We start from the raw sequence: 14698 nt of genomic DNA on the forward strand, positions 1-14698 counted from the left end.
TCCAGCAGCCTAGAACGTACAAACTCACAATACACAGTTATTAACAGCTGTTTGTCCCGAAAGATTGACAAATGCAGGCAGACCACAGAGTAATTTACACCAGGGTGATGGTGCTACAAGAGTAAATGGTATTCATCTTGGTGTACTGTTGGAATTCATGATTCAGGGAGTCAAGCCCCACTGTGTCCCCCTTTCTCAATTGCTGACAGAACTCAAAGTGATGACCCTTATTTGTGTCAGTGGTCAGATTTCATTCAATATAAATAAGACATGACACATGCTAATATCTGAGCAGTTTTGTCAAAACACAACACTTCGAATTCTCTATTCCTGAGATGCTGCCTGGCCTGCTGTGCTTTGACCAGCAACACATTTGCAGCTGTGATCTCCAGCATCTGCAGACCTCATTTTTTACTTCACTATTACACTTTGCAATTTCCTTGCAAGTCTGCTTCTCCCCTGATCCCATGGCACTAGTCCATGCAATACGTAATAAAACTTCAACAGATCTCTGTGCTTACAGGAAACCCTTTTGTACTTTTGTACATAGTAGAGTCAATGGAGATTTATTCAACCATCTACTTTTTGTTTCATGATAAATGACTAGTTATCACTGCTGCGTCACAGCGCCAGAGACCCGGGTTCAATTCCCACCACTGTCTGTGTGGAGTTTACACATTCTCCCCGTGTCTGCGTAGGTTTCCTCCGGGTGCTCTGGTTTTTTTCCCACAGTCCAAAAATGTGCAGGTTAGGTGGATTGGCCGTGCTAAATTGCCCGTAGTGTTAGGTGTAGGGGTAAATGTAGGGGAATGGGTCTGGGTGGGTTGCTCTTTGGAGGGCCGGTGCAGACATGTCGGGCTGAAGGGCCTGTTTCCACACTGTAAGTAATCTAATCTAGTCTAATTTAAAAATGTTGTTGAACTACCTGTGCCATCCAAAGCTTTTGTCAACATTTTGAGCAGTTGCCTTCTTGCGCTCAGTCCCTGATTCAGGGCCTCCGCATTCTAACAGCACGCAGCGGAAAACCTGGTGCCTACTGTGGCAATGCTATCACTTTATTTTGTCCTTGGTTTCTTTGAAGAAAAGTCCGAAAAGCAGAGGTACCGAAGAGTCTAGGTTAACAATGGAAGGGGAGTGACCACTTCTCCCAGGTCAGGCTTTTTTCCCAGTTTGTTTTAGCTGTAGCAGTCACAAAATCCAGGAGATTTCCAAGCTTCATTCCTCAGACTTTCTGAAATCTCTCTCTGGATCTTGTTCTCTCCTGCCTGTGTTTGAAGTTACCTTTCTGCTAAGGGCTGTGTTTCTGGGATAGTACTGCATTGGAACAGTTAATTAGTAATAGTTACTGCATCAGAGGTTACATTTTCCAATAGTTAACTTATTCTAAGTTCTTCTTTCTTTTAGAGTCATAGAGATGAACAGCATGGAAACAGACCCTTCGGTCCAACGCATCCATGCCGACCAGATATCCCAATCCAATCTAGTCTCACCTGCCAGCACCTGGCCCATATCCCTCCAAACTCTTCCTATTCATATATCCATCCAAATGCCTCTTAAATGTTGCAATTGTACCAGCCTCCACCACATCCTCTGGCAGCTCATTCCATACACGTACCACCCTCTGTGTGAAAAAGTTGCCTCTTAGGTCACTTTTATATCTTTCCCCTCTCACCCTAAACCTATGCCCTCTAGTTCTGGATTCCCCCAACCCAAGGAAAAGACTTTGTCTATTTACCCTATCCATGCCCCTCAGAATTTTCTGAACATCTCTAAGGTCACCCCTCAGCCTCTGATGCTCCATGGAAAACAAGCCCAACCTGTTCAGCTCTCCCTTTGCTTAGATCCTCCAACCCTGGCAACGTCCTTGTAAATCTTTTCTGAACCCTTTTCAGTTTCACAACATCTTTCCGATAGGAAGCAGACCAGAAATGCACGCAATATTCCAACAGTGGCTTAACAATGTCCTGTACAGCTGCAACATGACCTCCCAACTCCTGTAAAAAATGAGGTCTGCAGATTCCTGATGAAGGGCTCTGGCCCGAAACGTCGAATTTTCTGTTCCTTGGATGCTGCCTAACCTGCTGTGCTTTAACCAGCAACACATTTTCAACTCCCAACTCCTGTACTCAATACTGTGACCAATAAAGAAAAGCATACCAAACGCCTTCTTCACTATCCTATCTACCTGTGACTCCACTTTCAAGGAGTTATGAACCTCACTCCAAGGTCTCTTTGTTCACCAATACTCCCTAGGACCTTACCATTAAGTGCATAAATCCTGCTAAGATTTGCCTTCCCAAAATGCAGCACCTCGCATTTATCTGAATTAAACTCCATCTGCCACTTCTCAGCCCATTGTCCCATCTGGTCCAGATCCTTTTGTAATCTGAGGTAACCCTCTTTGCTGTCCACTACACCTCCAATTTTGGTGTCATCTGCAAATTTACTAACTGTACCTCTTATGCTTGTGCCCAAATCATTTATGTAAATGACAAAACATAGAGGACCCAGCACCGATCCTTGTGGCACTCCACTGGTCACAGGCCTCCAGTCTGAAAAACAACCCTCCACTACCATCCTCTGTCTTCTACCTTTGAGCCAGTTCTGTATCCAAATGCTTCATTCTCCCTGTATTCCATGAGATCTAACCTTGTTAATCAGTCTCCCATGAGGAACCTTGTCAAACACCTTACTGAAGTCCATATAGATCACATCTACTGCTCTGCCCTCATCAATCCTCTTTGTTACGCTTCAAAAAACTCAGTCAAGTTTGTGAGACATGATTTCCCAGGCACAAAGCCATCTTGACTATCCCTAATCAGTCCTTGCCTTTCCAAATACAAAGTTGTGAAAAGTTACAATCTTCCCAAGGATGATTAACACTCTCACCGGGATAAGGGAGGATGTAGAGCTACAGTGATAACAATATTTCACAGGACTAATGGGAACACAAAAGGGACATCTGCTGGGCCCATATCATTTTGTTTCTTCATAAGGATGTGTGATGTCAATGCTGAGCCAGGCAATAACAAGTGAACTGCAAAAGCATTGTATTGAAATGAAAGAACTGAGATGGTAAACTGTCGTGCTGACTGTATCTCTATGTAAAGGATAGGATCAGGATGTTTTTAGATGCTAAGCAGTGAAATATAGCGGATGTTCAAAGAGACTTGAGAGTTCAGGAGCATAGATCTTTAAAATTTCATGAAGAGATCCAGAAAATAATCAAGGAAGCTGATGGACTGCTCACCTTTATAACAACAGAACTGGAGTATAAGGACACAGAGACTGTGGTGCATCTGTACAAAACCCTGGTACGACCTGACTGGGAGAACTGTGAGCAGATCTGGGCACCACGCCTTAGGAAGGATATACAGGACTGATCTTGGAGGGAGTACAATGTAGGTAATGGAAAGAGATTTAGATTAGGGCTAGGCCTGTTTTCTTGAGAATTTAGAAGGCTAAGAGCTAGTCTCATCGAAATCTACAAGGTTTTAACAGGAAGAGACAGATAGATAGAATTCACTCGTTGAGGATTGCAGAAGTAGGGACATATTCTGTGAATTAGGGCCAGACCATTCAGTAGAGAAGATTGGAAGGTCCTGCACACAAACAGTGCGAGCCATTTGGAACTCTCTTCCACAAACAGCAATGGATGCTGGATCAGTTATTAATTTAAATCTGAGAGAGATACATCTTTTTAACTAAAGGTAATAAAGCAGATGGGTCAAACACAGTTATATGGAGTCAGGCCACAGATCAGCCCTGATCTCACTGAACAGTGGAATATGCTGGAGGAGCTGTATAGTCAGCTCCTGTTCCTAGGGATGGGGATGAAATGCTGGCCAGCCAGCAATGCCCACCTCCCTCCAGTGAATAAAGAAAAAATGTTCCCTATGTTTTAGGAAGAGACTTCAGTAAATGGGGGGAAGCAGAACAGAGGGGAATGGGAAGGATTGGTCAGGGCGGAGAGGGATGTGGGAAGTGAAGGAAAGGGGGATGAGGTGAGATGGGAGAGAAGGAAAGGGAGGGACATGGATTGTGAGGGACAGGGGAGTCTGAGACCCTTGTGGGGAGCCAGCACCACCCCCCAGGATGGCTTTCTGACCCTGGGGAAAATCGTTACTGTCTCAAGGTCAGAGACTCAGGGAGAAGCCGAGCACCAAGCCCCGGGATCGGAGGGAGCAGCCCTCAGTGAGTGAACTCTGAAAGCTGAAAGTGAAAGCTCTCCGTGTGGGAGGGAGCTGTCACCTTCCACTTTACTCTTTACACATCTGTCGGGAAAAGGCGGAAAATGTTCGATCAGATTGTGGGAAAGTAAGAGGTGAGTCCCAAATCCTCTTTAATTTCAGGAAGGGGTCATTCCCAGTGAGATCGGGTGGATATTATCCCCACTGAAAGATCCCAATCAAATCCAAGGAGTTGAACGGGGAGCCGCTGGGGATGGTCCCGGGAAAAGGTGAGAACTTTCTCCAATGTCCCTGATCAGCTGAACAGAGCCTGGAGCTGGCTCCTGTCAGTATAAGGGAACAGGAGGGAGAGGCAATCTGCAACATTAAAGTCTCAGGGTCAAACACAGAGACTGGAAAGGGAGACGGGACATGAGCCGCTGGGTGTTGTAAAACAAAGAATTGATTCCTTTGAATAATTCCGTGTTTGTATCCCGGGGAACAAATCTTTAAAGCAGGAAGTTAATGTTCAGCATTCCTTCATCGACATGGATTGCAGTTTGCTGCTTTGTTTCAGTCGTGTCTTTAGAGAGTTGGTGCAGTCACTTTCACTTGCAATGTGTAAATATTTAATTTGTACAGTTCAGAGTGATGGACAAAGGAAACAAGGTTAATGTGAGGGAAAACCTCTTTCATACAACGAGTAGTTAGAGTCTGGAATGTGCTGCCTGGAAATGTGGTGGAGGCAGGTTCCATTGAGGAATTGAGGAGAATACAGGATGATGGTATGAATGGTAATGGTGAGCAGGGATATTGGGAAAGGGCAGGAGATAGGTCCTGGATAATAGAACCAGACTCGGGGATGCAGCTGGTGCAGGTATGATGGGCAGAATGGCCTTCCTGTACACCATCGGGTAAAAAATGAGGTCTACAGATGCTGGAGATCACAGCTGAAAATGTGTTGCTGTTTAAAGCACAGCAGGTTAGGCAGCATCCAAGAAATAGGAAATTCGACGTTTCGGGCATAAGCCCTTCATCAGGAAAACTGATGAAGGGCTTATGCCCGAAACGTCGAATTTCCTATTTCTTGGATGCTGCCTAACCTGCTGTGCTTTAACCAGCAACACATTTTCAGCTTTTCCTGTACACCATCATCATTCTGTAAATCTGTCTTGAATTCTTCCTGGTGGCTCCCTCTGCCAATCTCACATCCCAGTCTACATGAAGCCTGAAGTTGTCCATGATTAATGGACTGCCTTGGTTACATTCCATCATCGTTTCCTGATTTATTCTCTGCCACACCGTATAGCTACTGATGGGAGCCTATTGACTACTTCTACCAGTATCTTCTTTCTTTCTTTAATTTCTTACCTCTAACTGGATGGATTCTACATATTCCTGTCCAAGATCATTTCTTACTATCATACTATCATTGAGGGTGCATACATGAGAATCAATGGTTGGCACAACATCGTGGGCTGAAGGGCCTGTTCTGTGCTGTACTGTTCTATGTTCTCATTCCATCCCATATCAACAATGTACATCTTTTCCTTCCTGACTGTCCTTTTTAGAAAGTCACATACCCCTAAATATTTAGTTCTCAGCTTTGATCTCCTTGTAACCCTGGTCTCCATAATGGCTATAAGATCATATCCTCTGTTAATCTGTATTTATGCCATTAATCCATTTGTTTTGTTCTGAATTCTATGTTCATTCAAAGTCATAATTTTGCCTTTTTACCATTTTTGTCTTCCTTTGTTTTTCTATGTTTATTCACTCTGTCCCTTCCTGTCCCCCTTTGGCTACTGTTATAGAAATAGCTGCCCCACGATGTTGCCAATTCCCCTTGCTTTGAAAGACTGCATTTCCTCTCTTTCAAACCCTTCATGCCCCTACTTAAAGCTCTCTCCACCCCAGGTTATTTGATTCAGCAGGACATCAGTCGCAGCCTGGTTCAAATGGAGCCTATCCCACCAGAACCACTCCATCACCTCACTCCTGGTTCCAGTGCCCATCAACTGAAACCAGTTCCACTCATACCAATCTGTGCCATGGAGGCATAGGGAAACATAAATTGATTTAATTCAATAAACTGAAATAAGGTGCTGATGTCAATCACGGTGACCATGAACTGTCGAGATGGTCATAAAAACTCTTTTGGTTCATCAATGTCCTTTCAGCAAGGAAACCTATTCTCCTTACCTGGTCTGAGCAGGCCTCACTCCAGATTAACAGCAATATGGTTCATGCTGACCCTCTGAAATACCTCTGAGACACTCAGTTATTTTTCCAAGGGCAATTAGTGATGGATGTTGGACTTGGCAGCAACACCCACATCCCATAAAGAAATAAATTCACGTTTGCAGGCAGTTTCAGTTTTGCAATCTAACGCTCAGTGTCTAATGTTAGCATCTGAAGAATTGGGCTGCTTTTGAGACTGTGATTTGTCCATAGCACAGAAAATAATTTTACGTTTGGAAGACAATGTTCATCAAAGATTTGTGGACTAGCTCCAGCACAAATGAAGGCCATTCAGTTCTTTACGTCAGCACTGGCTTCTACAAGAGCAATCAAACTAGTCCTACTCTCCACCCTTTGCCCATTTTCCTCCAATTTATTTTTATCATGTTGCTTTTCAATTTGCTTTTTCAAGCCTTATGTGATTCTGCATTCCAGACTGCAAGAAGCTGTAGATCTGACATTGATATAGCTCAGTGCCTTACAACAACATCTCAGCCCCCTTGCTAGTTCAGTCTTCCCCACTATGACAAGTTGCTTGCCTCTCTCTCTGTGCTGATCAGCAATGGAAGCAAGTTAGCACAATGTGAGAGCCATAAGTCATATCCAATGTAGATGCTTATTTGATTTGATTTCTTTATTGTAACTTGTATCTTGTTACGAAATACAGTATCATAATTTTCCAGCGCTATCTTTAAACACAGAAAAATAAACCAAAATATCGAACATAAAAGCAGAAAAATGAATAAATTTTAAAAAGTGTTCAAATTTACAGTCATTATTGTGAAGTGCTCCATCACAGGCCATGGACCCTAGTGGCCAAGTACGTGTCCCCTTTGCCACAGCACCAGCCCTGGAACTAAAGTCACCGCTCTTCAGTGCAATCTCGCCTCCACCAGTGACCTTGCCACTGAGTCCTCACTGGTCCTGCAAGTGCAGGTGCTACCAATGCAGCCGAGTATTGAATCAGCCCAAACTCAATTTGACCATTGCCATGACTCTGCTTTGGGCCCAGCTTGCCAATAAAGCTGCTGCTTATTCCATCAGGTCTGGGCGCAGACTCGTCTCTGCCGCCTGCCTCCATGAAACTGTGCTGCATGCAGGTGCTACCGGGAACCCAAACTCACCGCAGCAGTAACAGCAGCACGTCAGTGCTAGGACTGCCTCACCAATACAGAAGCACCAGCAAGAACCCAAATCTGCCCCTGGGGATGCTGCCATGAGTCCATGCTACTGGGCCCACTCACCGTCACTGATGCCATAACCGGGACCAAGGTTTTTACTAAGAGCCAAGTAAAATAAAATAGAAGAAAGAAAACAAGAGAGCGAAGAGTAAAAAAGGAAAAGAAATGAAACAAAATGAAAAGCAAGGTGGATGGAGCAGACAGGCCCCGGGCTCAGAAGCCCTACTCCTTTGCCATCTTACTGGAGGATGCATGAGATGTACATGTGTTCCTGCATGCAGTGACCTGGCAGAAGCATGCAAGCCCAAACTGCCCCAGAATTGTCTCCACTGAGTTTCATCTGTCATGTGGCCATTCAATAAGTCTGCTTGTAAGCTCTTGAAATCTATTTCTGTTTTCCTTCCTGTTTATTGCTCTTTCAGGTTTTCTGCCAACTGCATGTTGTGAAACTGTAGCCAGTATTCTTCATTGAAGGCATTAATGCATTTCAGGAACAGAAACTTGGGAAGCAAAAGCTCAAGTCTGTAGAACAGCTATTTCCCAAAACACAAACGTGTTCCATCGCTTTGATAATTTTGTACCTCTACTGCATTCTCTTTAATGATTTGTTCATGCGATGGAGGGGGTGTCATTCTAAGCCAGCATTTATCACTCATCCCTAATTGCCCTCGAAAGTTACTGATGAGCTACCATCTTGAACCTGCAGTCTTTGGGGAGCAGTTGCACCCACAATACTGTTTGGGTGGGAGTACTAAGGTTTTGACCCAGTGAGAGTGAAAGAACAGTGAAATAGTTCATCATCAGAATAGTTTATGGCTTGGAGGAGACCATGGAGGTCATCATACTTTCATATCATTAAAATTTTCTGAGAAGCTTCTTTGTTCATTTGTAAGTTGTTGTCTGAGAGTTGATGGACACGTCAATGTCCATGTGACCTCATTAATAATCTCAATTGTGTTAAACTTCTTAAATCCATGCTCTCTCTTTATTCGTCCATGCTTGCCCAATGGCCATGAATTCTTCGTCCAAATGGATGGACCAAATCTTTTTAATTTTCTGTTTTGATTGTGGATTAAAATGGGAAAATAATTGTTTTAAAAATGAAGGATTTTTGAAGGGTTGTTGCATTTTTTTTAAACAAGTATGAGATTGAAAGCATTGTTTACACAGCTGCTTGTTCAAGCAGAATGAGAAGCCTAGTTTGTAGATGACCTGGAGCCAAGGGGTCTATACCAATAGACTTTGGCTGACAACCATGTAGCTGGATAAGTGACCAGTTATCAGTTACAAAGGCCTTTAGCCTGTCAATGTCAGGATAGCTGGACAGAATATTTTGACAGAAGCAATCGGATTGCTGTTTCTTTTCTCTGCTGTAAAAAACACTTTAAACCGAAGAAAACTGGTTAGTCTCTCATCAGTGGTTGCTGTAAGCTGTGGCACGTAACCAGTCAGCCAGAGACATTTTGTGTGTGGACCAGCCACCCTGTACCTTCTCTAACTGAGTGACAGTGTCTAGAGAAGGAGAAGCATGGGGCAGCACGCTGACAAGCCAAAAAGACCATCTCTGTGGATGTTATGAATTGAAACAATTGAACTGTGTTCACAGGCTTATCCTATGCCCATAATACCCATTTTTAAATTGAGGTCTGTGTGTGTGTTTTATAAGTGGGTTGGAGTTTCAGCCAGCAGATTTACATGTTGAAGGTTCATAACTTTTTAACTGTAGCTGGAAACTATTTATTTATAAGAAATTGTAATTCTTGTTAAGTATAGAAACCTGGTCTGTGCTTCCTGTCAATCTGGATCTAAAAAACTGGTTAACTGAGGAATTTCATTTACCTTTAAATAATATTTAATTTTAATGATGTCTGTGGAAATAACGGGACCTGGTGTTGAGCTCAATACCCCAGACTCTGGGAATAGCAGGACCTGGTGTTGAGCTCAATACCCCAGACTCTGGGAATAGCGGGACCTGGTGTTGAGCTCAATACCCCAGACTCTGGGAATAGCGGGACCTGGTGTTGAGCTCAATATCCCAGACTCTGGGAATAGCGGGACCTGGTGTTGAGCTCAATACCCCAGACTCTGGGAATAGCAGGACCTGGTGTTGAGCTCAATACCCCAGACTCTGGGAATAGCGGGCCCTGGTGTTGAGCTCAATACCCCAGACTCTGGGAATAGCGGGCCCTGGTGTTGAGCTCAATACCCCAGACTCTGGGAATAGCAGGCCCTGGTGTTGAGCTCAATACCCCAGTCAGGTGTAACACATATCATTGTTTCTCACAAGCTTTCTCAGCCTTTACACATTGGCTGATAATCATCAAGTTTATTCTTCACCCCTTCCTTATGAAACTGAGCGTGGTATTAGGGAGCCTTGGCAAAACCAGAGTTAATGGGAATCAGGGTAAAAACTCTCCCCTGGTTGCAGTCAGACCTGGTTTTTAGGAAGATGGTTATGATTATTGGAGGTCAGTCATCTCAGCTCCAGGGCATCTCTGCAGGAGTTCTTCAGTATAGTATCCGAGGCCTAACAATCTTCAGCTGCTTCCTAGTGACCCTCTCTCCATCTTAAGGTCAGAAGTGGGTTTGATTGCCAATGTTTGTACAATGTTCAGAACTGTTCACAAATCCGCAGATACCGAAGCATCCATGTTGAAATGCAGCAACACCCCTAGACAATATTAAGCTAATAAGTGACATGTAAAGCTTTTGCCAAACAAGTGCCAGACAATGACCAACTTCCAACAAGAGAAAATCAAACAATTATTGTCCCTTGACAAGGCTTGTGTGCCCTTGAGCTTAGAAGACTAAGAGGGGATCTGATTGAGACATATAAGATTATTAAAGGATTGGACACACTGGAGGAAGGAAACATGTTTCCGCTGATGAGTGAGTGCCGAACTAGAGGACACGGCTTAAAAATACAGGGTAGACCATTTAGGACAGAGATGAGGAGAAACTTCTTCACCCAGAGAGTGGTGGCTGCGTGGAATGCTCTGCCCCAGAGGGCAGTGGAGGCCCAGGCTCTGGATTCATTTAAAAGTTGGATAGAGTCTCAAGGATAGTGGAATCAAGGGTTATGGAGATAAGGCAGGAACAGGATACTGATTAAGGATGATCAGCCATGATCATATTGAATGGTGGTGCAGGCTCAAAGGGCAGAATGGCCTACTCCTGCACCTATTGTCTATTGTCTATTGATGTTCAGTGATGTTATGATCACTGAATTCCCGATTATCAACATTCTAGGGGTTACCATTGATCAGAAACTCAATTGGATTTCTTACTGATTCCCCAAAGCCTGTCTACCATCTACAAAATGCAATTTAGGAGTGTGATGGAATACTCTCCACTTGCATGTTGAGTGGCAGCTCCAACAACACTCAAGAAGCTCGACACCATCCAGGACAATGCAATCCATTTGATTGGTACCACACCCATAAACATTTATTCCTTCCACTACTGATGCTCAATAGCATTAGCATGTACTATTTACAAAATACAATACAGAAATTTTCCAATGCTCATTGGACAGCACCTTCCACACCCACAACCTCTACCATCTAGAATGACAAAATCTGCAGATACATGGGAACACCATCATCTGCAAGTTTCCCTTCAAATGACTCACCACCCTGACTTGGTAATGTATCACTGTACCATCTGTGTCACTGGGTTAAAATCCTGGAAAACCACTCTGGGTTGACCAACATTACATGGTCTGCAGCTGTTCAATGCAGTAGCTCACCATCATCTTCACAAGGGCAACTAGGAATGGGCAATTAATGCTGGCCCAGTCAGCAAATTCCATATTCCATTGTGAATAAAAAGGACAGGGTAAAACATTTGCCATCGTTCTGTCTTTGGGAATCAGGTCTACGTCTATCAGCAACTCTCCAATTTCCACCTTTACATCTCTAAATAGTGTAAACCAAACCTCATCTTGACTGGGTGACTTCTCCTTTTACATATTTACTGCTCCATTTTATTTCATATTCCGTTATCTAATATCCCGAAAATCTTTTTCACTCGAGTCATTAAAGTCCACTTTCTTGATGAACAGCAGAAAATACTCATTTCAAACCTCAATCTTATCTTTTCCTTCACCAACAGTTCTCCATTTTGACTCCTTATCAGTCCCACCACTCCTCTTTTATAACCTGTTTCCTGTTAATACACCTATAAAACCTTGCGATTCTCGTTTATCTTTGCCAGACCTTTGGATTCCAGGAGATGGGCAGGTTCTTGATTTTTGATTGGAAACGTTAAAATGGTTTTACACAGTACCTGGAGCAGACAGTCAAACTTGAGTCTTCTGTTTCATGTTCAGGTGACTTCTTATTTGGTTCTCTGCTCCCATAGATCCTGGAAAAAACAACTGCATAGGAATCGCACTGTGGTTCTTTTCTCCCGCCCATGTTTTTTCTCAGTCAGGAATATTTATAATGTTAAATGTAGTGCATCATATGCTTATGAAGAATGTTTTGTTTCATTTAACACATAAACAGGATTAATACAATCAGCTACTCATGTTTGTCCATTCCATTAGATCATTGATGATCTGTATCTCAACTACTTACTCAACTTTTGCTTCATATTAATCAGTACTCTTACCAAACAAATACAAGCTCAGTATAGAAATGTTACCATTACTCAGAAGAAGCTTTTGGGGAAAGTTCCAGAACTCTTTGTGGGAGAAACAACTCCAGATTTCAGTCCTAAATGTCAGCTCTACTTTGCTTTAAGATCATGTTTCCTTCTGGATTGATTTTGCTTTGTTTATGTTTATGAATTCCTTATTATTTTAAATATGATCAGAGGAGCAACCTTCCACCTCATGAACTCAATACATTGCAAACCTCACCCATGCAACCTTTGCTTGGATATTTCATTCCAGTGAAAAAACAAATATATTCTAAACAAGGGAGGTAAAAAGAGGGGAACTGCAGGCTTTTATTGGAAAAAAAGGTAGAATCAATTATTAAGGAAGTAATAGCAACAGAATTGGAAAATTGTAACCTAATCGAATGGAGTCAGCTTGGCTTGATGAAAGGGAAATCATGTCTGACTAATTTACTAGCATTTTTCAAGGAAGTGTCAGCCACCAGTGGATAAGGAGAACCAGTCGATGTGTTGTGTTTGGACTTCCAGAGAGTATTCAACAAGTTACATCTCAAAAGTCAAAGTAATATGAGAAGAGTCCACGGTGTTCGAGGAAGTATATTGGTGTGTGTTATTTTTCAAGTTCATGTCCAGTAGAGTGCCACAAAGTACAGAGCTGGGATTGCAACTGTGATCAAAATATATTGATGACTTGGAGAAAATGAATGCAGATACATTTGCAAATGAAACAAAACCAAAAGGAGAGACCCGTTATGAGACAGATACAAACTGATTAGAGATAGTTCAAAATCAGACAACACCAGGTCCAACAGGTTTATTTGGAAATACTAGTTTTCGGAGCACTGCTCCTTCAGCAGGTGGTTGTATAGAGATACTGCGAGGTTTGGTGAGTGACTAAAAGGAACCTGCTGCACATTCCTCCCAGTCTGTTACACAGTGACACTGACCTGCTGCACACTCCTCCCAGTCTGTTACACAGTGACACTGACCTGCTGCACACTCCTCCCAGTCTGTTACACAGTGACACTGACCTGCTGCACACTCCTCCCAGTCTGTTACACAGTGACACTGACCTGCCGCACACTCCTCCCAGTCTGTTACTCATTGACACTGACTTGCTGCACACTCCTCCCAGTCTGTTACACAGTGATACTGACCTGCCGCACACTCCTCCCAGTCTGTTACTCATTGACACTGACCTGCTGCACCCTCCTCCCAGTCTATTACACAGTGACACTGACCTGCCGCACATTCCTCCCAGTCTGTTACACATCATTTCTGCTGCACAAAGCCATGCAATCTCAAATCCATGTACACCCTGTCCCACAGGATGACCTCCCAACAACTTGCCCACCACTAATGTCAGGCTCACCGGCCTATAGTTCACTGGCTTTTCCATACCACCCTCCTTAAACAGTGGCACCATGTGTTAGCCAACCTCCAGTTTTCCGTCACCTCACCTGTGACTATTGATGATCCAAGTATCTCAGCAAGGGGCCCAGCAATCTCTTCGCTAGCTTCCCAGAGTTCTATGGTGCATCTGGCCAGGTCCTGGGGATTTATCCACTTTTATGCATTTCAAGTCATCCAGCAATTTCTCTTCTGTCATATGGACATTTTTCAAGATGTCACCATCTATTTCTCTACATTCTCTATCTTCCATATTCTTCTCAACAGTAAACACTGATACAAAATACCCATTTAGAAACTTCTCCCATCTCCTGCTGCTCCACACATAGGCTGCTTTCTGATCTTTGAATTCTTTAAGGAAGTAACAAACCATGGGGATAAAGAGAGACCTGTGGCTCTGTGTACTTCAATTTTCAGAAGACATTTCACAAGGTTACAGCATAAAATAAGAGCTAAAGTTGTTGTGGTGACACGTCGGATGGATAGTACAGGTTAGCTACCAGGAATCATAGATGTACACGTGTCATTTCAGATTGTAAGTTGTAATGAAGAAATGCCCAAGAAATCAGTGCTGAACCTCAACTATTTACAATTTATATTGATAATTTGGATGAAAGGGCTAAATGAAAAGTTGCTAAATTTGTGAGTGATAGAAATATAGGTAAGAAAGTAAAATGTGGAAGCAATTATAGGAGTCATTAAATAGATGTGGAAAGGTTATGTTAATGGATCGAAAGTTTGCAGATTAAGTATAAAAAATGTGAAGTTGTCTGTTTTGGCGGGAAAAAGAGACAAGCAACATTTTATTTAAATGGTGAGACAGTGCAGAACATTTTGGAACAGAGAGATCTGGGTGTCTTGGTGCATCAAGCACCAAAAGTTAATGTATCGGCACAACAAATGATTAGCAATGATTTAGAAATGGGATGTTTGTTCTTGATTGCGAGGGGAATGCAATATAAAAGTAGGGATGCTTTGCTACATTTATATGGGTCATTGGTGAGGCCACCTTGAGATAACTACTTCTGGTTTTGGTCATTTTATTGAAGAAGCAACATAATTGTATTCAAAGCA

The 14698-nt window shown here is 43.0% G+C and overlaps 1 protein-coding gene across 1 annotated transcript in view; it reads left to right on the forward strand.

Annotated features, from left to right (window-relative positions):
* Window positions 1-7212: 7212 nt before the first annotated feature.
* The window catches only part of LOC132832944 (butyrophilin subfamily 3 member A1-like), a 72710-nt gene continuing 65224 nt past the window's right edge, over window positions 7213-14698 (forward strand). The window contains exon 1 of the mRNA XM_060851188.1: window positions 7213-7510. Coding sequence (XP_060707171.1) covers window positions 7213-7510 — 298 coding nt within the window. The remainder of the gene's footprint in view (window positions 7511-14698) is intronic.

Source organism: Hemiscyllium ocellatum, chromosome 35 (assembly GCF_020745735.1).
Source record: "Hemiscyllium ocellatum isolate sHemOce1 chromosome 35, sHemOce1.pat.X.cur, whole genome shotgun sequence".
Classification (NCBI taxonomy): Eukaryota; Metazoa; Chordata; class Chondrichthyes; order Orectolobiformes; family Hemiscylliidae; genus Hemiscyllium; species Hemiscyllium ocellatum.